Source organism: Polyergus mexicanus, unplaced genomic scaffold, assembly GCF_030449975.1.
Source record: "Polyergus mexicanus isolate NDT 795.1 unplaced genomic scaffold, iyPolMexi1.0 SCAF_14, whole genome shotgun sequence".
Classification (NCBI taxonomy): Eukaryota; Metazoa; Arthropoda; class Insecta; order Hymenoptera; family Formicidae; genus Polyergus; species Polyergus mexicanus.
The window spans coordinates 5,987,840-6,007,709 of record NW_027223334.1 but is presented as its reverse complement, the minus strand read 5'-3'; the positions used below and the strand labels follow the sequence as shown (position 1 = coordinate 6,007,709).

General features: G+C 44.4%; 1 protein-coding gene across 1 annotated transcript; it reads left to right on the top strand.

Annotated features, from left to right (window-relative positions):
* Positions 1–274: 274 nt before the first annotated feature.
* On the top strand, positions 275–19,868 carry LOC138939138 (uncharacterized). Its single transcript, XM_070306706.1, is given in 11 exon segments — positions 275–362; positions 2,171–2,291; positions 3,925–4,195; positions 8,410–8,565; positions 9,317–9,837; positions 9,839–10,036; positions 10,463–10,648; positions 11,047–11,266; positions 14,818–15,152; positions 18,635–19,089; positions 19,186–19,868. Coding segments are annotated over 7 exon segments (1,725 nt in total). The 5' UTR covers positions 275–362; positions 2,171–2,291; positions 3,925–4,195; positions 8,410–8,565; positions 9,317–9,712; the 3' UTR covers positions 19,392–19,868.
* The last annotated feature ends 2 nt before the right edge of the window (positions 19,869–19,870 follow it).

The window sequence follows — 19,870 nt, the reverse complement described above, 5'->3', positions numbered from 1 at the left end:
CGAGGAGCGAAAATTTACATCTTTTACGGGATTACACTATGGGGAATGGGGGTTGGCCACGAAGCGATCGACGGAGACGGATTAAGTTCGACGCTTACAACTGTAATAACAGACTCTCCCGATCGCCGAATCGACGAACGGAACGTTTACGCTGTGCACGCGATCAGTTTGTACTTCGCTTAAAAAAAAAAAAATATTGTCAAGAGTTCACTTTTTCCTTTTCTCTAATTTCTCCCCTTTATCTGTTTATGTATAGCGCAGCAACCGTGATTTTCCATGATACAATGACACTGATGAGTCTTTCAAGCGACATCGCGGATCGTTGGTCGAGGACCTACGCTGGGCTTGCATGCTTGCATTAGGTAAACCGTTATAAAAACGCGCGTGCGGGTTTCTTTGATGCGAACAATCAATCATCCATCCTGTCGTTTCACTCGACTTTATTTTTCCGCCTCGCTCTCTCGCGTTTCTTAATTAGGCATCGCGATTTCAATCTTATCGCGCGACATCTTGCTCGTACGTGTAATTAACACGTGCTTTGATCGCTACGATACGGCAAGACGAAGACTCGCGTTGCAGGGGTTCTTTGTACGTATTGTCTCGTCTCGTATAGATTACACGTTAATCGCGCATACGATAGATCGAGAACTCATGACGAATCGTCGACAATACATAGCGTTTATATTCAGAAATGTCCAACAGATATTTGACGTTAATAGAATTCTCACTTATACGCCTGATTCCAAGCAACGTTTCGCGCATGGTAGCCATACAACGCGAAAATGATGGCGCATTCGAGGGAGGGATGGGATCCTGAAATTTCGCGAGGAGGATGAAGCCTCGCCTCCCGGAATGCTAAAAACAAGGGGGAAGGAAGGCGAAGGGGTTGCCGAGAGGCGGGAACCCTCTTTTAATTTTCTTTTAGCCGCCGCGTGAGCAGCTAATTTGCGGCTACGAGCTCGGTTTGACAGGAAGGAAGGAAGGAAGGAAGGAAGGAAGGAAGAGGAAGGAGGAAGAGGATGAGAGGCAGGGAAAGAAGCGATTGAGAAGCGATGGGTTCACGCGGAGAGATATAAAGGAAGAAATAAATTTCTCTCTCTCTCTCTCTCTTTCTCTTTCTCCTTGTGATTTGCATGCAATGAATTTCCAATTTGATCGGACGCCCTTTGATGCTTCGCGCCGATCGCGGCTTCATTAACGCACGACTGCGCGCGCGCGCGTACTTTCCGAGTTTTTTGTGTCGCATCGACGGTCTATCAATCGCCCTTTTATTGCGGTTACACGATGTAGCGAGACAATCACCGATAGACAATTTATCTATTGTACGCGTAAATGACACTATTTTATTTTCAGTAAAATTATCAGGTTTCTACAAAGAAAGAGAAGAGAGAGAGAGAGAGAGAGAGAGAGAGAGAGAGAGAGAGAGAGAGAGAGAGAGAGAGAGAGAGAGAGAGAGAGAGAGAGAGAGAGAGAGAGAGAGAGAGAGAGAGAGAGAGAGAGAGAGAGAGGCATGGATCTTTATCGCCCCGCCGTTGTTTCACGAATACACACATGCGAGCAAAGTTCGCATTCGCAAAGGCACACTATTTTTTTGGGGGCACGAAGCATGTGTATGGGTGGGAGGGGGAGGGAGGGGAGAGAGAGAAGAAACAGAGACACACCGCGTGGGATGCGTAGGTGCGTGGAGGTCGGTAACAGGATTACGAAGGGGTGGCCCCGCGTGGAGAAACTTGCATAGGGGCAAGCAGCCCCGACCGAGGGGTGCCGACAAGTGGACCGAATAATATTGCACGGCGAGAGGGAACCGTGTAAAAGGAGAATCGTGGCGGATTCTAAGCCCGAGGTCACTCGGTATCCGCCTAACTCGATCGTCGATAGTTCATTTAACATGGCGCGTGGATTAGAGAAATTTCGGCGTAGCGCTACGGAGTTTAGATAATCCGGAATTACGACGAGATACATGTATAATCGAAAAGTGTAACGGGATTATTGTACGGTAGAAAAGCGATGGGAATAAAAATCGACGAGGTTTACAATCGATAAGAATATGCGAAATGTCTAAATGAAAGAGGCGTCAAATTTTTTTATTTTTTTTACCGATCCCTCGGGATCAATGATCGTGTTATGCCATTCGTAATCATCGTCAATAACAGAAATTGTATCGTTTCAGAAAAATTACGGGGCTACGCACTCTTCTCCCATTAATCCACCCATGGCCGATATATACTCGTCGAATTGATCAATCGCCTGGACTAGTCGAGGGTGCATATTTAGCGGATACGGAGGACACAGTGAGATAAGCCTGTGTCGAATACTTATTGTATACATATATGTGTATGCGCGAATAGAGACTCGGACAGACGCGTTGTAAGTGAATTATTATCACGGTTTTTACGCGATGACACTCGCTGAGCGAATTGTATCTTTGATAACGATCTTACATATATGGTACACACACCTATCTCTCCCAAAAAATATTCCGCTCGCGTACAATACCCTCCGCTCAGAGAGATGTTTGGGATTTGGGATTTGGAATTCTCGATTCTCCGTCAGGATGAAAGATACGGACTCGAAGAGAGAGTGAGAGAGAGAGAGAGACTCGAGTGAGGGTGAAGTCTCCGGCTACCGTGGATCGGTGTACGCGCGGACGTGTATTCGCGAGAATCGCGAACTGTCGTAACGCGGCGACGAAGGGAGAAAGGCACGGAAGAATGAAATGATCGAGTTATGCCTGATTGCCGCTTGTTGTTCCAGCTCGATAAACCGGACCCGAATTCGGACCGAATTCACCCCCTATTCACCCCAATTTTGCCGAATCCTGCTTACTGCCCTTCGCCTCGGAGTAATCGTCTCCGAGGTGGAGGCCTCCTCTCTCGAAGACGAGGCGCGCAACCAGGAAGCAATTTTCGTAACTCGCCTCAATCTTCCTCGACTGCGATCGGTACAAATCTTTTTCTCGATAACAGAACCTTAATTAATTTTCACGGTGCGATCGGTGTGGCCCCTGGCTCGGCGCTCGAAATTACTCGAACATAATTCGACGAATGTACAGTTTATAATTTTTTAACGACGAAATCGTTCGGAAATATAATATATATATATATGTATAATGCTTTGAATTTCATAATCTTAACGCGATACAAGTATCGATACAACCGCCACTTGTCGGCCACATATCGTTAACTATCGCGTGAAGTATTATTTTTCAGCCATCGGCCAAAAGCTCAACGACGGTTGTCAACGACGGTTAATTCGGCGTGTAACCGTACGCGGGATCGAGTTAACGTTAAGATCAAATTGGATTTGGCGCCGGCGCTGGTCTGGCTAAAACTTAGTCATCCGACAGGACCCTCTTAATCCGTTTACGCTCCTTCGTTCTGGATCCTGCCGTCTGCATCTCCGCGACTACGTTGACAGAGAAATAAAGAGAACGGGGGTCGGAGAGAGAAAGAGAAACCAAAAAAGGATCGCTTCATTGAGACGGGGGGGGGGGGGGGAAGGGAGGTAACGTCTACGAATATCAGTTCAATGGGAACAAAATTAAATGCGGCCGAAGGAGAATAATATCCGTTTTCCAGAAAGTGCCGACGCTGTGGAATTTATCGTGGGATAAACGCAGGAGAGAGAGAAAGAGAGAGAGAGAAGGAGGATGGGAGGGAGGGAGGAAGAGAGAGAAAGAGAAGCGAAGACTTTTCGTTAGCGTTGCACTTCAAGAGCGAGAATTTAATCCTTTTTAAAGAATGCCTTCGTGAAGTAATTGAAGCTATAAAGCTAAAGAAGAAAATTCAAAATTAATGCGATAATACAAATTTAAATTGTTTTCACATATTTATACGTACATCTATAACATTATACGAAAATATACATACATAATTAATTATGTAGTGATGCTGTTCGCTAATATATTGAAATATTTGCTCGCAGGATCGACGACTTCTTCTCGACGCTACGAGAAGATAAGGCAACACGGTATCTGGCCTTTTCGCCCCGAGGCCCGAGGCCACTTATCCGTAAAATTTCCGGGAGATTCGCGACGATTCGCGGAACGTTGCGGAGGCGGCATGGAACGGACACGCCCAGCGTCGCGACGCTTTTATCGATCAACAAGAGCACGGCCGAATGTACGCGAACGGCCATTTTACTTTTCTGTCGGCTGATACGAGAGAGGATTGAAGAAGCAGGATCGCGCGCGCAAGTAATTCTACAGAATTTTTTTTTCATCGGGCATACATAATCCGTCGACTTTTCTCCTTGTATTCTGGACAAAAACATTGCGCAACGCCCTTCATAATTAACAGACCAAGAGCTTATATTGTATTTTTATTAGTCTATATTCGAATCTGTTATTCTGGTTAACGAACTTTAACGCGCGATCATCGATGGTAGCACGATCCTTTTACGAGTAGAGCGCGTGATCGTTATCGTCCACGGAGTACGATACACGGAGTATACGCGTTATTAGACCCTTAAGTGAGGCCACTAAGAATTATAGATTCTCATACGTATCTCCGTACGGGGCGTTATCTCATATTTATGGGAGATGCCGAGGGCGCGCGACACGGAAACCGCATCTATCGGCGCGCATATTTTTAAATACTAATTCGGTGCACGCGCTTCTCTCTCTCTCTCTCTCTCTCTCTCTCTGTCTCGTCTACGGTGGTTTGTTCGACGCATCGCGTATGTTACATTTCGGATACGCGACCGGCCACTTCGTATCCTTTATCGGCGCAACGTTTTCGACTACATGGCAAAAACGAGCGGCGCATCCGGATCAAAGTAATCGCCGATTCTCCGTCCATGCAAATGACTTAATAAGGAGACCATGATTATTTGGGAGAGAATCCTGCGCGCGTAATATACATGTAAAAATTTTATTCTTCCTTTTGACGTTTCTCTTTCTTTATTTTATATTATCATTCTATTTTTTTTTTTTTTTTTTATTACACGTACGTCGCTTTTGACTTGACGATGCGAGGAAAGGATTAAACATTTTTCACGACGCATCTCGTGGTGACAATTGCTATAGAAGAGCTTATATCGACGCGAGGCGGAAGTGGTCTCGCGGTATGGGCCCGTGTTCGCTGGTTCGAAAGGAATAATCGGATTACAGCTCGGTACCACCGTACGCGGGGTGCGATATTCATTGTGAACGTTGACTCGAGAGGGATGAAACCCACGTAGCTATACGCGGGCGTAGCGACGCGTTTCTCGTCGAACCCCCCTTTTCTACCGAGCACCGTGCGCACCCGACAATCGAGAGATCCGGGTGGGTCCCGAATGAATCTCATTCCGGGGCTCCGAACGCCGGCACGTGACCTTACGCTATTACATTATGTAATGTTCGGTCCTTTTGCACGCTCCTGTCTGCGATGTCCTGCCATCTCCGCGACGGTCCTGTCGGGGACCGTCGGTGATTTCGTCCCGCGACGTCGACCGAATGATCCCACGCGAGCACGTCGACTGTGATCTTATCGACGATCCAAACCGTATAACCGTGTAATACGTATATTGGTGAGTTTGATTTTCGCATAGACGCGGTCTCTACCATATACATCTCCAAAGAATAGAAAGAGACAGCTGCTGTGCGATCACCAATCTGTCTTTTTCTAACGACACGTGTGGGAGAAGAACTGTCTTCGTTAATTGGGAAAAGAAAAGTAGAGGAGATGAAAAGACGAAGATAGAATGGTGATAAAAAGCATCCCTCCGTCTAATATTTGACGATTCCCACTCCTTAACACTCGATCTAGATATAGGGGAAAGTGGAGTAAAACCGAGTAGACGGGTCAAACCGGGTATCTCTGGTTTCTTCGTGATAAGTATTACTATGTTTGGCTAATTCGTGTTATTAGTTGTAGATCGATGCCATCATTATTTTGAGATGAGCCGTGCCCACGTGCAAATGATATCTCTTTTTTGAGAGAAGTTCAGAATTTTTGAGCCAAAAAATATCGATATCGGGACAACAATCGAATCGTTATGGATTTTTTCTACACAGAGCATTTGCGGTAAATGCAGCATTGCATTCCGTACGTATTAGAGAGTATATCGCACTAGTTTTGATCGTCACTTTATACGCCGAAATATATATATTTATTATTTTTTCTCGTGTTGCTGCAAAACCGGGTACCTCGTGTAATAAAAACAAAACAAAACATTGTTATCCTGACTTTGTCTCCCTATAAAAAGCAGTTGGAAACGAAAGCTACCACTCGGGAGAAGAAATCACTAAAAAAAAATTTTTTTAAACCCCTAAAGTTAAAAAATTAAATAAGAAAGTTCTGCAGCGATATAGAGAACAAGAGAATATCTTTATTTGTGATTTCTGTCAATATAGAATACATCTTTGCATTGTATTCTGATTAAAATAAATCTAGATTTTGTAATTGCACTTGGTATTTGACTCGTTTTCAAATGGGAACCCGATTTTATTCTATCGGTAGACCGAAACCTGATATTTTGATTTCTCCAAAAAAATCCTGTTATTCTTGGTAATAGAATTTTTTTTTTTTTTTTTTTTTCCCAGCAACTAGCCGGTATTTCCTTATAGTTTAAATTCCACTAAAGAGTATCAACGATCAGCAAAATTTTTTTCACTCTCTAATTTTTTGTAGGGAAACAGATCCAAAAAATGTACCCGGTTTTAGTTTTACTTTCCCCTACTATGGATCATCGATGAAGAAAGTATCGCCGTATATAAGTCTTGTAACGGATTGTGCTGTTATCGCGAACGAATACAAAGATCGTTCTCGTATATCTCGATAGCGTCAACTGAATTTTTAGAGCTATAGCGATCCCACGATGGAAACTGACAATTGACAATCGACGAAAGACGATATTATCGGCGCGGCATCTCTCGCGTCGCTAATTATCGCGAATATTATCGGCATACGCGAGCCGCACCGAGCCGAGTCGATTCGTATCCCGCTGAATCATCGATGCGGCTTTATCCGATCTTTGAGGCTCCGATGCACCTGCGATCGAAACGGAAACCATGCATTCCCATGGAAAAGAATCCTGCCACCCGCAGGAAAAACGGCTTTACGCATTTATATATGTCCACGTACGCGTATACGGCCGAGATGGATGGAGAGAGATACAGGGATTAACTTTTACATATATATATATATATATATATATATATATATATATACATATTTACAGGTTGATAACAAATTTCCAGAAAAGAAATGCAGGGCGCGATAGATAAATATATTGTGTAACAAGGTAAACACCTGTTTATTGTATCGCTACATTTGTTATATTTATCTGCTAAACTAACAAAGTATCGGATGTAATCACGTGAAATGTGGATCGATCTTCCTGGGAAAGAGAGAATAGGGAGACTAAAGGTCGCTTAAGGTGGCATTCTCGTCGACGAAACGATCTGTGCTATTACAGGTGAATCATCGGCATGCGCTACCAAATCCTCCGTTATTGTTCCGCGCGACCCTTGTCATCGACCATCGTCGAGTATCGGGAATAGTGATCTTCGTAGCGTACTTGATCTCAGAATCGTGTGGGAAGGATATACAAAGGCGAGTATAAAAAAAATTCACGTATGGGGATCTATACGTTTAACATATTAAATTTAATAAAACTCTCGATTGATTACCGACTACTAGATGCGTCAAGTGCGTCGAGAGCTATGCTTCGATTATTTCGCCGACATATAACATTCAGAGAAGAGATAATTTCATGGGTATACGTGTCGATCGGAGAGATCGATCTTCTCGCACCTGTGCAATTATCGAAATGTTTCCCCGGGTAATATTTGATCGGTCTCTCTGACAGAAATGTGTTTCCACCTGCACCGGCACACATACCGTCTTTTTTTTTCTTTTTTTTTTTTTCGTACGTAAGCAAATATATGCTATTTATTGATTCTCGCAATTATTGACTCGGCCGAACATGCCTGAAAACCGTTTTCAATTGCGCATCTTTCGATCTTTCGCACTTTGTTGTTATTTCTCAGCGATAAATAACTTGTATACTTTCACTAGATTTCAATTAGAATTCAAATGAATGTCTTATTTAGCGCACATCATTGAACAGAAAAATCGTTTTTCAGATTTGTATATACGTGTGCGCGTGTATGCAGCACGAAGTAAAATATTGTAAATTCTCCACTTTCTCCCCCCTTTATTTTTCTGAGCATCACGCATCTTTCGTCGACGCCAAATAGACGATGATTATTCAAAAAAAAATTTGAATACGAAAAAGAATACTTTAATTTTGTTAAAGAAATTACGATGTATATTGCCGTAGAATGATAGAGAGAGATAGACAAGAGAGAGAGAGAGAGAGCGAGAGAGCGCGTAAAGGGCGGGAGGGGGGGATGGTTTTCGTAAGGTCGAGCACAGTTTTGACGATAACGAGCGGATTTGCAATCACGACTATATTGTGCAGGATCCTGCTGTTAGCTAACTTCAAGAGGGATGAAACACAGGCGCCCTGAGATCACAGAGCAGGAAGCTGAATGTAGGATGCGAACGGAGGATGAGAGAGCGTCGCGCCGACTCGCCGTTGCCGTTAGCAAATACTTGTCGTCTGCGTTGTGGGAAGGTACAAACTGGGAAATTCCAAATTTACAAATGTATTGTAAAATTATTTTCTCTCGTCCATTTCTCATATTTTTGAATCGTAATTCGTGAAAAACATTTTACTCGTGGCCCTTTTTTTTTTTTTTTGAGAAAAAATTGATTCCGTATTAATCAAATAATTGACAGATGAAAAAAGTACGCGCGCGATGAATCCTATTTCCTTTCCCTTCTGTATTTTGAATTTTTCAGAAGTATCCTTTATCGCGTTCTCGTTCGCGATAATTAAATAATGCGAAACGTCGTGACGTTTGTATCAGCTGTCAAGATTTATCAGGCCAAGGCCGGTATTAGAATTTTTGTTCTTATCGCTAGTGCGACAACCGTTTCGTATGGTCCACGTAAACGCGGAGGCGAGATAGATAGTATACGTTTGTTAAACACTCGCGTCTTCGCTTGAGAAGCAGTGAACCGGATTTTTTTATAACGTTCCTGCTGTTTGCACAGCAGGCGGTTAGTGGTGCGAGCGAGGCGCACGCTAGCCCGCTTTCTCGAATTTGTATTCTTTTACGGGAGCTCTCGGGAATTCGGCGACAATAGAGCCACGTTTTTTCTGCTCGGGATCTCGGTGGCGCATCCCAGTCGAACGCGAACAGGTCCGTAGGTGATCATTCTAATGATAATAATAGAGGTGCCGTATATATATACTTAACCGAGGACTTCTCTCTCTCTCTCTCTCTCTCTCTCTCTCTCCCTTTCTTTCTGGGCTTTTTTAGGAAACCTGCTGAGAGCTGAAAGCCTCTTTAACACGGCGTGTAAAATGCGGGCAGCAAGCGAAGGACGATCAATAGGGATAAAAAGACGAGGGAGTATCAGGATCAAAACTCGATATTGTCAAGCGTAGATAATAATCACGCCTATCTAGCTACGTAGAAGTATTAAGTATTTCTAATAAAACCTATTATTAGATCATAAAAATTAATAACTATAAAATATGTCTAACAGTACTCTTTCCGCACAGCGGAGATATATCTTTAAATACTGGCGATCGGGAGAGGAATCTGGAATCCTTCTAGGACACGTTATTATTAATTATCCAATTTCTTTTTCTTTATTGTATTAAAAGATGCGGATGAGACTGTACGTATACCGCTACAGTATATTTGTCGGTGATGGTCGACGGGCCCGGCTCTCGATCGCATCGATTAATGGGCTCGTATCTGTATAGGAACGGCTGGTGCAACGAGCCGCATCCAACCGTGCCGTCGCGTTGTCGCCTTCGATTTGTTCGGCACCGACGGGGTGGAACCCCGCGGGTTTGCGCCGCGAGAGGATACACCGGGCTCCTCGCGAGGAAGGAGCTTTGTTCACAGTTGGCTCCGCCACCGGAATAATTCGACCGCCATTTTTCTCGCTTTATGCCGGGTAAGCGTTACTAATGGCTCTCCCGTTTCTCGAAGCAGCACGAACCGTATACGAGGGACCGGCGTACGGAGGTAAATTCACGTGGTTACGCGGTTTACTTTACTTAATAAGTAAAGGCGTCGCGCGTGACTCTCGAGAATGTATAATGCGCATCCGCATGAAGATGCGCACAAATTTTTCTGAATTTTCTTATTTTACATTTTTCCGAATTTTCTAATGCTTAATTAGATTAAATTCGATAATAATGATTAACAGGGCGCGATAGGAATTCATCTAATCCGATACATCAGTTAATAAATAAAGGCGCCGCGCGTGTGACTCTCCAAAATATATAATGCGCATTTTCCACTGAAGATGCGCGAATTCTTTTGAATTTCTTTATTTTATATTTTTCTGAATTTTCTAATATTTAAGTTAAATTCGATAATAAAGAGGCGCGATAGGAATTAATCTATTCCATATACAGTATGATTGTTTATCGATTAATTTTTCTACAGGTATAGAGGGTTTAAGGAGCAAGGAGCATTTCTTACGGATTACGAGTCAGTATTAGGTAATAAAACATACGGCGATACAGAACCGATGACCAGTTTGACAGTTTCCGCGATGCGAGAAATTCATATTCATTTTGGGCGTGGACATGCGCCTGTGTGTGTGTGTTGTGGTTTAAGCATACGTAGAAGGTATGTATAAGAAAGAAGTAGAAATATAGTATATAGACGGGATACACAGGAGAGCAGTGATAAAAGCCGCCAGTCCATTCGGGGATGATTTACGACCCGGGCTCTTTGGCGCGGTGAAAATACAAACAGGTGTTCTTCGAACTTGTTCGAAAACTCCGAAAGAATTTATTTTATTCTATATAATTTGCATGAAATTATATTATGAACGCGTTCTCTTTTCTTCTATATTTAAAGTAGATAAATATATATATATATATATATAGAGAGAGAGAGAGAGAGAGAGAGAAATATTGAAGAATTCATTTAAAAAAATTATTTTTACGAAAAGGGATATATTATATAATTCAAGTATGATGTCTAGAATAATTGTGATAAATATAGTGCAGTATTTCTTATAGAGAGAGTACACTCTTGTACAGAGAGTATGTACGATTTGATAAATGCGAGAGAATGATGCAAGAACGCCCGCGCTTTTTCCTGAATGCCAGGGGACGCCGATATCCGGACGCGCCCGGACGGACTTGCAAACGAAGTTTGCGCGAAGACTCTCGGGGGCTCGGTAGGAGTTTGCGAATCACCGTTGAAATTCTATTCGGCAGTTTGGCCGCCGACAATAAGGTACCCCGCTCGCGCGGCGCGCCGCGACCCCACCGTCTCATCCTCTCCACCGGAGAGTGTATCACCTATCTATACTCACACGCACACACACACATACACACACACGCGTCACCGTCCGCGAGGACCATGGGCGGGCATCATGGGCGGAGCCTGTTTCACGATTCTCACCCCAACTCGAGATCGCGTTCCCCCGATCCTCACCGTGCCACCTATTATCACCTACCTATCTCGCAACCCCCTCAAACTGACACATATGTAAGTTCGTGAATTCATGTGCTATGATAGCTTTGATATTTTCTGTCTCTCTCTCTCTCTCTCTCTCTCTCTCTCTCTCTCTCTTTCTCTCAGGAAGCGAGATATCGCATCCTGAGGTTGAAGACGAATATCTGTCATTTGTAGCAATCAACGTTATTAGGCTGAGATATCAATTTTTATGATAAATTATATCGATGCAATGCTAGATAGCACGATGTCGCAACTCGTGATATTATTTATACATTGTAAAAGACTTTAACATTCTTTATTTAAAGCCCATTTCTCGAGAAAAAGAGATGTAATTCGGTTGTCGTTAAAATATGCGCGCTAGGCGACCGAGCTGTCGTCGATATGTGTGCGAGTGTTGGACTATCCCCACGCACGGGCAAGTATTCCATCGCGCCCATCGAGCAACGTGGTAGGGGGCAGTAGCGAGAAACGCCAGTCTTCTCTTAGCATCGATCCGAGTAGGGTGTCGTTCGATTCTTCGCGAGCCGTGATTCCCGACACCCGCGCATCTGCGTAAACGAATGACGAATGATCGGGACGCACGATTACATTATCGGACTGAATCGCGGCGAGTCTGTGGGATAAGTTAGTGGCGAACGTTTGCGATACTTAATAGATACGAAGGGACCGAAGGATTGCGCGAGAATAATGTAACTCGGACGTAAATCGACGATCCCTGATTAGTCTCTAGAGATGAAGAAGAGAAGAAGCATGTAATCGCGTCTGGATTAAATAACAGCGGTGTAAATATGAAGGTACGTTCTTTCCCCTTCTCTTTCCAATTGATCGATATATAAATAAATATTTATATGTGCAAATTTGAAATATCACGAATTTCCCTTGCTTTTAATTCTTCGAGCGATTTTGAAAAAATTTTTCGAACACATTTTGTAAAAAAAAAAAAAAAAAAAAAAAAAAAATGTTGAAGAATCACACGTGTGACTTACTTTTCCACGAGTTTGAATTGAAGGGGAGTATTTTTTATCGCCATTTGAATAATTCCCGAGTTAGTTGAGAGAAAAAAAAGACATTGTTCTAAATAGAATATAAATATCGAAACCACGAGATCAGGCAGGAAGGAGGAGATCCGGTGATTTACATGAGTATCCGGTAGTCTTCGCGTTGCGACGAGCCCCTTGGCCCCGGCTTCATCTCTCCTCTCACATTTCTCACTTTGTCAGCTCATCTACATTCTCGTGCCCGGCTCGTTGACGAATAAAAAATGGAGCCTATTATTCTTTCTTACCGCTCGCTGATTGCAGAAAGCGGATTCCAAAACGAGCAACGGACACGAAAATGAAACTCGTCAGTTCGAATACGCGCGTGGGGGAGGGGGTGTTTATTTTGTCAGATCTTAATCTTTTCTTAGTTACTCTTAAAAGGGGTTGGGAGGGAGGGAGAGAGGGAGCGTATATGCACGTGGCGCGAGTCACGCATCTTCGACATGCGTGGACGCAAAATATATGCTTTACGAATAATAAGCGCATTGAAATTAATTCATTTAGCTTGATTACACATTCAACATTTTCAATTCGAAAAATAAAATTGTTTCTTCTACTCGTGTCAATAAGATTTATTCGTCGGTACTTTTAATCGAATCGAATAAACGCTATTGTTCTTTTTTTTAATTATTATTATTATTATTATTTACAAATAACCGTGAAAAGTTGGGGCGTTTTCAAGGAGTCGGGTTGAATTTGAGGTCGCCGTAAATTATCGCTTGGTATGACAGGATTTTGGTTTGGTTTTGGTCGAACGATCATAAATTTGAGCGGGCACAATAAAGTCAAGCCTGTTTCATCGAGAGGACTTTCGTATATAATATATATAAAATTCTTGTGTAATAAACGGCGCTGCCCTATTATTCGTTCATTAACATCTCTACTCTATTTCTTAAGCTATTCTTTATTTCTATTAATTCGTACATATTCATGCGCGTGTATTAATCATTCGTGTGTTAATTCGCATGTTTAAAATTCACGTACATCTATCTTGATCAACGTTCGTTCGAACGTTTCTATGTAACGCATTGCCTGCCGTTATTCGTGTAATTCGTTTCAATCATTTTTTTTTTCCTCCCGCCAATCATCTCTCTCGACGAAGCATGTCCTTTCGAAAGCTCCCGAGCTCTCGAGAGATCCTTCGCACGACACTTAAAACTCATCATCTGGCGCGACGGTATTAATATAAATCGAGGTATCCGCGGACTCTCGGCGCGATACGCGGTTCGCGAAGATGGTCCCCGACGCGCGAGAAGACAGAGAAAAGTCACGAGACATAAATCACGAGTGGGAAGTTCAGCTTTGCCTTCGGCGAGTCGTAAATCAATAGCTGTCCGGTTGTGCGCATGAAACGATTACACTGGGTACACCGCGTGTAGAAACGAAGCCTCCAAGTGGCAACGGAAGACGAGGACGAAAGAGGCGGAAGAAACGACGAAATTCGCCGTCGTCGTCGTCGTCCGTCAGTTTTCTCGATGTCAGATGACCGACGATAATCTTCGATGATCCCCGCCATTTTTTTTCTCGCGCACGTCGAGATATTCGTTCATCCCCCTTTTTACCCTCCGATAGAGTTTGGAATTATTTCTCTCATCCGAGAAATCTCTTTCGCGTACAAGGGAATGAGAACGCGCTAATATCGCTAGAGGTTGATTAACCCATCGAATATCCCCTCGGGGCGAATGAACGCACAATGATCCTCACGTACGTTATTCGCGTGCCAATTAATATTATCGACCATTACATATGAAAAATCTGCATAAACGACCCGATATGAGCGCGTGCGAGAGGACACGGCGAGAAAAATGCGCGCGGATCTGATAGGCGATATCTTGGCGTTTTATCTCCGGGTACAATGAGCCCCGTCGCGTTGTCGGCCTGGCATCGATACCGGAAAAAGAGTATCGTCGACAAAGAGTACGCACCGATGCGACGCCACTTTATGAGTATAGAGATTGTTATTAATCGCAGCGGGACGCATCCGTACGATTTTTAATACAGCCGTCTTACACGAAATCTCGATTCGACGCCGAATTAAATAATACATGTATAATTCGAGTTATAAAAATCGCGATAATTTTTGGCGATTTCACGGATAAATTCTACATAATCGCGCACAAAAACACGAAGATAAACGCAATCGATCACATGGGATCGCAATTATGCAAGAAATAATCGCCTTTTTTTGCTTCATATATTTTATGAATCGACCTTCTCTCGTAATTTCTTTAAAGTTTTATTATATATACCGTGTATATATAATTCCATATATTATTGTTCTTGCAGACCGAGATGGAGACGGAGTCCGAATGCGCGGATGACGTTCTGTGCCCGAACAACAATAACAACAACAACAACAATAATAACAATAATAATAATACCAGCAATAACAACAACGTCGCCGTCGTGAAGAAAGGCGGCAACGATAACGGATACGACACTATTGAAATGGACTGCGGCGGCTGCGGAGAGAGCGTACGCGAACGCACCGTCCTTTGCGTAGGAGGCCGTACGTGGCACTCGAGATGCCTAAAATGTTGCGCCTGTGCCAGGCCCCTTCACGATCAGCACTCGTGCTTCCTGCGCGGCATGCGGCTCTACTGCAGGCACGATTACGCCTTGTAAGTGCAAACATTTACACGCAGAATTGACATTGCCAAGAGGATTAATCGCTCGTTTACCGCGAAAGCGATGGAGTTTAACGCGTCCGAGATCCATTCGGAATACCGAACGTCGTCATTCCATTTCATCCGCGACGGAATGACAGTTCGATCGAGCTACTCGTCCCCTGATACAGCCAGGGATTACGATAGGTCGAGCGTTATCGATGAGTCGAATAATATCCGGCCTCGGCGCCCCGCTGATGCGATTCGAGAAGTCGGCCTAAAGTCCGACGTTAAGACGACGTTTCTCGGCTACCGCGGCTACGAGAGATCCGTAAAAAGAATTGTCACGCGTCGGACTTACGATGACATCGCGTCACGCGCGATACGCCGGATATCATCCCGCGCTCCCATGAAAGTTAAGCCATTAGAGATCTCTTGTTCCTTGCGCAAAATACAAGCACAGATCGGATCGTCGATTGCGAACGGTCACGTGGCTTGGTCTCGCGCGTGGGTTAAAGATAGATATTTCTACGGATAGATATCCGTAGACATAAGCGCGCGTATATTGGATGTCCGAGATGCGCGCGCGCGAGAGAGAGAGTCGCCGTTGGGTGATTAATGTCTTCCAATGTAGTCTGCATCTTCTCGTCTTCTTTCTTCTCTCCTCCTTTTCCTCTTTCTCCGGTACGGACCTCACGTATAGCCGGCTATTCACGTCATCGCGCATTCGTGTATCACGCATGCTCACGCATAGCACGAGCTGCGAGTCACGTTGACGTCCCGACGTCTCACTGTCTCGCGCGCGCGATCACGCACGCGGAAAAATAAATATAAATGTTAAGTTCTGACTTATATATTCGCGATATCTCCTCCGCTTTGTCTATACGTCTCTGTCGCTATTTCAGTTTCTTCGCGCATAATCAGTCGAGAATTATCCCTTACATATGTATATCTTCATTACGTACAATATTCGGGGAAAAATGTTTCCAACTCTGTTTAGAAGCAAAAGTCAATTCTGAAGATTCTGACAATAAAAAAAAAAAAAAAAAAAAAAAAAATCCTTTTGGGTCGCACGATAGTTAATACAATATTTCGTCGGCGGTGAGGGAATATCACACGGGCAATCGTTAATTTATCAATGTCCCGAAAGCGGGTTACTTCGCGCTTCGTATATACCAAATATACGCGGTGTGTGTATGTGGGTGCCGAGTCACTCGAGATGGGACTGCCTAGTGTCAGTGTTCCGGAGGACTGTGGAATTCGCCTCGTAAGGCACCGAAGCCACAGCTGCGATCCTCGAACCGCGTTCCTCCTTCCCTCCTTCATCCGAGCGCGAGACGCGCGGTGCTTCCTTTCAGACGATCGAGGGAGCGAGAGAAGAGAGAGCGCGGTCTTTAAAATTAATAAATATTCATCCGACCTCTCGGCGAGGCCCGCGCACCTTTAAGATTCTTCGATTGCCGGGGCCCCCAATCCTTTTCCCGCTTTCGTACGTTTCGACCGAAAAAAGAAGACCTCGGGCGTCAAAGTGATTCGTGATCCGGCGCGGCAAAAATCGCTCTATTAGCGGTTTCCTCCTCCACGAGAGATTCCGCTTCTCTCGATTCAGTGCGGTCAGCGTAAAAGAGCGGTGCCGTCGATGCGATGTTTAGCTGGGAAGCTAAACAATCGTAAGTTTATTAGAGCAATAATAAAACGCAGCGTGATATAACTCGCGCTCGTCATCGATATCCTTTTAGCGGAACGTGCAAAAAATAACGATGACGTGATAAGGGAAATGCAAGGAATCGTAGCGGGAAATTACGATGGCACGAGAGCTGCCTCGATCCGCGCTACCGAGACGCAATTAAATTGGCCTGCTGATACCATGAAACCGTCCGATCCTCGATCGGGGGTTCCCGTGCCGGCGGCGGGATTCGAGGCATGCTCCTCGCAGCGTCGTATCGTTCGCGCGGGTTCAGCGAGCGCCTAACTTAATCCCCCGTTGACTTATAGGGCCCGCCTATGTGGAAGAACAAATGAATAAATTAGGGCGGGGCCGTTTGGTAGCCGACGCGCGCGTACGGCCCTGAAGATTTATCGATACCCAATACCAGTTCTCGTCGCCGCCGGATATACATGAGATTCCCCCCCGTTCGTCCTTCTATCCTCCGATATGTGTTAAACCCTCGTTCTTGGGTCGCAGAAGGAGATAGATGGGAAAAAGAACGGCGGCTACTATTTACCTGAGAGAGAAATGTATCGTCGGAGAAAATCTTATTTTCACCACGCGAAATCTTCATTTGTCTTCGAGAAAATAATCGCGTCTCGTTAAATGCAAAATCGCGAAAATCGGAAAAATTCCTCGAAGAAAAAGTGCATATAAAAGTTGCAGATAAAAGTTAAATGCGAGGTAAATGCATTTAGCTAGACGAATATGACGAGATCCTTGTCTTGATCTCGACGCTTTAAAGAGTTATCGATCGAACAGGCGGATCATAGATAGTCGTCCGAGATCGGTACGAACTAGCTCCTAGGCGTGCCCTTTGCGAGATCACCATAACCAGTAATATCCCGAAAAACATCGCGTCATGCGACGATGACTATGCAGACGCGAAGACTAATCCCTCTCCACGAGCTTACCATATTTTTCCATACAATAACGCCGTGGTCGATCGGTCGTTGATGCATTCTTCTACTCCCTCTCTATACGCTCCTCTTCTCGCTTCTTTTCTCCTTCTTTTTCTCTTCTTCTCTTTTACTTTTTTTTCCTGTACTTCTTAAATTTTTTTTTTTTCCTCCCCTTTGCTCTTCGTGCTCCCTCCTCATTTTTCTCTCTTCCTTTCCTTCTCATCTGCTTCACGATCTTTGCTAAATTCCATGTTCGTTTCTTTCGCCCTGCTTTTTTTCGCGGTGATTATTTTCTCGCCGTTCTCTTCGACGTGTCCTTTTCCCGATACTCCTAGTACCGAAGATCCTCCGCTTGTTTCCCGTCGGCATCGATTCAAAGAGACCGTGTCATTTGTATAGGGAACGGAAGCCGCATGACTGAGACATCGAAATAATCTCCAAGTAATCTACTTCTCGAATCGTGATACCGATCCCCAAAACGTGAAGGAGGCTCCGTGCCTTGTCGGGAAGACATCGGGTGGCTCGAGTAGTATGTTAATGAGGACAGGATTGTGCCGTCGAGAGTCCTCGCGCTCGGTGAGGTCCCGGATTGAACCTGCCGTCAGCGAGATAAAAATAGTTTTTCGCCTGTGTCGCCGCGATTAAATCCGATACGCGGAGATCGTGTCTATTAGCATCTATTCGTGGCCGAAACGCTTCTCGGCCCGAAAAGAGAGGCCCGCGTGAATCGATGGATGATGAATGACGGTAAGCGAATGATAAATGGATACCGCTATCGGCCGGAACACTTTTTGTCGACCATTACGTACGTCAATTAATTTTCCTAACGCTTGTCGGAGAGTTAACTTGGCGGATGGATTCGTCACGCGTTATATTCACGTTCACAGAACTTTTGGCGCGAAATGCGCCAAGTGCGGACGTAGCATGGGCGCCGGGGATTGGGTGAGAAGGGCCAAAGACAGGGTCTATCATTTGGCCTGCTTCGCCTGCGACGCCTGTTCCCGTCAATTGTCCACGGGCGAGCAGTTCGCGCTTCTTGACGCCCGACTGCTCTGCAAGGCGCATTATCTCGACGTGGTCGAGGGTAACAACACATCCTCGTCGGAGGACTGCGACTCCGAACACGGCGGTAAGGGCAGCAAGACGAAGCGCGTGAGGACGACCTTTACCGAGGAGCAACTCGCGGTCCTACAGGCTAACTTTCAGCTAGACAGCAATCCCGACGGTCAAGATCTCGAAAGAATAGCTCAGGTGACCGGTCTCAGCAAGAGGGTCACGCAGGTCTGGTTTCAAAACTCTCGAGCGAGACAGAAGAAGCACAGCGGCAAGATTAAGACTCAAAGTAAGTTCTTTGTTTATGCGGGCAAAGATATCCCTCGAGATTTAAATTAAGTCTATACTCTCTCTCTCTCTCTCTCTCTCTCGTGCGTGTTTGCAGTGCATCATTCGCCACCGATGCAACATCATCCCGTCGATCTATATCCCGGTGGGGTGAACGTTGTGGGCGCTTATCTCGGCGGTTATCAGGCGAGCAATGGCAGCGAGAGTCCTGGTAGTCCTTTGACGCCACTCACACCGTTGACGCCGCTCACACCGACGACGCCGAACCATTTGCAGGCCCAATTCTGCCATCAAGCGGGATGATTCGACGCGCGAAAAATTTTCTTTTACGCGTCTAATTAATTATTAATAATACGGAAAAGTGACTTGAGGAGAATACAATTATCTCTCTAACGTATCTTGTATATACCGAGGAAAAATGTAAAGTAAATGCGTTTGTCAATAATATTATATAATATATAACGTATAAAAATGGTACAATTTCGTATTTAAAATTTAGATTAGATTTATTTATTCCACAAACTTGTAAGAATTTATATGTATTTGCGATACAGCGGATTAAATTTCTTAGACGAGAAGAACAATCCGGGATGACGCTGTTGCGTCGTTTTGAATTTTTCAAGCGAATACTCTTAAACCTATATGTATAACAAGAGGTTGTATATAGAAATGAATTGTAGCTTTTGTACATATATTTCCTGTAGGAAAGGATATGGAGATATTAAGAGAGAAATGTGGCTGAGAATATTTGATATCGCACATTTGTCACTGCAATATTATAA